We start from the raw sequence: 3,363 nt of genomic DNA on the forward strand, positions 1-3,363 counted from the left end.
AAAAACTGGTACACATTTTTGAGGAGGTTTCTCTTAGGTTTAAAGCATTATCTAATGAAAAACACAAGAGTGTTTCTTAAAAATACCAGGTCAGCCAATCTGAGCTAAGCAAAAGGACAGAGTAAAGATGAATAAAGAGTTGAATGAAATTTTCCTATTTAGAAATTAGTATGAAAGAAATTACTTGAGAAAAATCTCGGTTGGAAATGTCTGGTTGCTATCTTTTTTTTTTTTTTTTTTTTTTAAAGATTTTATTTTATTATTATTTATTTGACAGAGAGAAATCACAAGTAGGCAGAGAGGTAGGCAGAGAGAGAGGAGGAAGCAGGCTCCCTGCTGAGCAGAAAGCCCGACGTGGGGCTCGAACCCAGGACCCGGGATCATGACCTGAGCCGAAGGCAGCGGCTTAACCCACTGAGCCACCCAGGCGCCCCTGGTTGCTATCTTTTTATGTAAGGATAGATTTCCTTGTCTTTTTGATAAATCATCCAAAATTTTTGTTCTAAATTTTTGTTTCTCTCTGTGGAACCTAGAATTCTTAGGAAGTAATCTACAATATAAATAAAAGCAATCTTCTGAATAACCAGAAGACTCCACGGAGAGAACTGACAGATAGTTGAATGAAATAAAATATGTCCTCAAATAACAATGCAGCTTTCTGTCCACTCTTGTCAAACTGGATGACAGAAGAATTCTAGGTTCTTGTGAATGAGTAAAAAGTGTTCCTTCAAATTGTGGACTTGTCTTCCTAAGGTAAGATTAACAGTAAATAGTGGAAACCAGGCTTTGCAATTGTGTGAGTACCTTCATTATGTAAAAATTAGATCACTTTGAGATAAAGCACAATTGGGTTCTAATTCTAGTTTCGCCACTTCAAAATGGGTGAACTTGGGAAAAATAGATGTTCAGAATCTCAGTTTGTTCAACTGTGGAATGGGGATTATAGTTTCTGTTACTGCAAATATGAAATGTGATTCATTAAATTGTGACTGAGTGAGTAGAATCCACTGCAGATGTTGTGAGCAGTGGACTGATCAGATCAGTATCAGATTTAAACAGGATCACTTGGGCTGTGTTAGGAAAAAAAAAATTGGTGGAGGCCAGAATGAAATGCAGATGTCTGGTGCAGTGGGCCAGAAGTGGGGAGAGAAGGGAAATAACCAACTTTGTGACCTATTTCAATGGGTCTAATAAGATTTGTTAAAGATATCAATATGTTATATGAGAGCAAGAAAGGCATGAAAGGCACGGTGATGTTTCTTGTCTGGAAAATGATTTGGAAGGTGGTACCATTTAGTCAGATGGTAAACACCTACATTTGTGGCTGAAAATTAGAAATTTAGTTTTATAATTTCTGAATTAATATCCAATTGGAGATGTTCAGAGTTGGAGATGCAGCATATATGAAGTTTAAAAATTAAGGAGAGACCCAACACTGGAAAGGTTCCACATTTACTGGTCAAGGAAAGAGGGCATATCCAACCAAAGACCCTAAGAAAGAAGTCTCAGTGAGGGAAGAAACAATCCAGGGCAGCGACTTTCTATTCCTAATTTGTTCCACTCACTTTGAATATGTCAGTTACCCTAAATGGGTGTCAAGTATTTCACTTTTGTGACTTTATAAACTGTGCATCCTTGCATGGAATCCCTTGCCCTCTTGTCCTTCCACTTCTTTAAATCTCAGGAAGGAATGCTTCCTCTTGGAAGCCATCTTTGATTGCTGTTTTGTTGATATATTCTTACCCCTGACCTTTGCATTGTGTGACTACCTTTATATTGGCACTTATTTCATTGAATTTTATTATATATGCTATCACTGAGTGTAGGAAACCATGACTTGTTCAATTTGGAAATCACACTGTGTGTGACACAAATAAGTACTTCTGCCTATTTTTTTTCTTTTACAATCTTTTACACAATCTTTTAACTGAATGAATCAATAAAAGATTAACCTTATAACGCATTTAAAGGCTTTCTCCCCTGTTTTGTAGATCACCTGGTTCTAATACAAGAAGTCACTCCCATCCAGACTAGATGGACCCAAGAAACAATGTAACTTACTTTGTCCTCTTGGGTCTCACACAGGATCCAAAGGAACAGAAGGTCCTTTTTGTTATGTTCTTGCTCTTCTATATTTTGACTGTGGTGGGCAACGTGCTCATTTTGGTGACTATAGCAGTCAGTAAGACCCTGGGCTCACCTATGTACTTGTTTCTTGCTAACTTGTCTTTTATGGATGTCACTTATTCCTCTTGCATTTGCCCCAGATTGATTTCAGGTTTGTTGTTTGCAGAAAATACCATATCCTTCCAATCTTGTATGACTCAACTATTTACTGAACACCTTTTTGGTGGCTCAGAGGTCTTTCTTCTGCTAGTGATGGCCTATGATCGTTATGTGGCCATCTGTAAGCCCTTGCATTATTTGGTGATCATGAGGCAATGGGTGTGTGTTGTGCTGCTGGTAGTGTCCTGGATTGGAGGTTTTCTTCATTCAGTAATTCAGGTTAGCACTGTTTATGGGCTCCCATTCTGTGGTCCCAATGTCATTGATCATTTCATCTGTGAAATGTATCCCTTACTGGAACTCATCTGTACTGACACATATGTCATTGGCCTATTAGTGGTGGCCAATGGAGGGATGATCTGCACTATTGTGTTTATGTTCTTGCTCATCTCTTATGGTTTTATATTGTACTCTTTAAAGAATCTTAGTTCAGAAGGGAGGCGGAAAGCCCTCCAGACCTGTGGTTCTCACATCACTGTGGTGGTCTTCTTCTTTGTTCCATGCATTTTCATGTATGTACGACCTGCTAAGACTTTCCCCATTGACAAGTCATTGAGTGTGTTTTTTACAGTCATAACCCCCGTGCTGAACCCACTGATCTACACTCTGAGAAATTCTGAGATGACAAATGCTATGAAGAAGCTCTGGAGTAGAAATGTTATATCTTTTAGTAGATAAGTATATTATCTACCACAAGAAGAATCCCTTTACATTGGGTCCATTTTCTGAGAATGCAGAAGTATTCCTAAAATGATTCTGAATTCCCTTTTTTTCAAAGTAATTAAGTTATTTATAATTAAGGATTGAACTGGATGATTGTGTTATAATAACAGTTTCCCTTCCTGCTAGAATGTCAGGTTCGTAATACCTTGTAAGACTTCATTTAAGGGTGTAATGCCTTTATAGCAGGGATTCAACAATGGATAATGGATTAGTGAGGAAGTTTTTATATGGTTATATTAAGTTTTAATAAGTCTGTATTTTCAATATGCCTGTGACATGTACCCCTTAATGAAATTGGTTTGTACTGGCACATATGTCATTGACCCATTAGTGGTGGCCAATGGAGGGATGATT

The 3,363-nt window shown here is 37.8% G+C and overlaps 1 protein-coding gene across 1 annotated transcript; it reads left to right on the top strand.

Annotated features, from left to right (window-relative positions):
• Positions 1–2,034: 2,034 nt before the first annotated feature.
• LOC125078944 (olfactory receptor 4A47-like) lies at positions 2,035–2,964 on the top strand. The gene has a single exon (XM_047692227.1). The coding sequence runs from the start codon at positions 2,035–2,037 to the stop codon at positions 2,962–2,964; it is 930 nt and encodes a 309-aa protein (XP_047548183.1).
• Positions 2,965–3,363: the final 399 nt, after the last annotated feature.

Source organism: Lutra lutra, chromosome 10 (assembly GCF_902655055.1).
Source record: "Lutra lutra chromosome 10, mLutLut1.2, whole genome shotgun sequence".
NCBI lineage: Eukaryota > Metazoa > Chordata > Mammalia > Carnivora > Mustelidae > Lutra > Lutra lutra.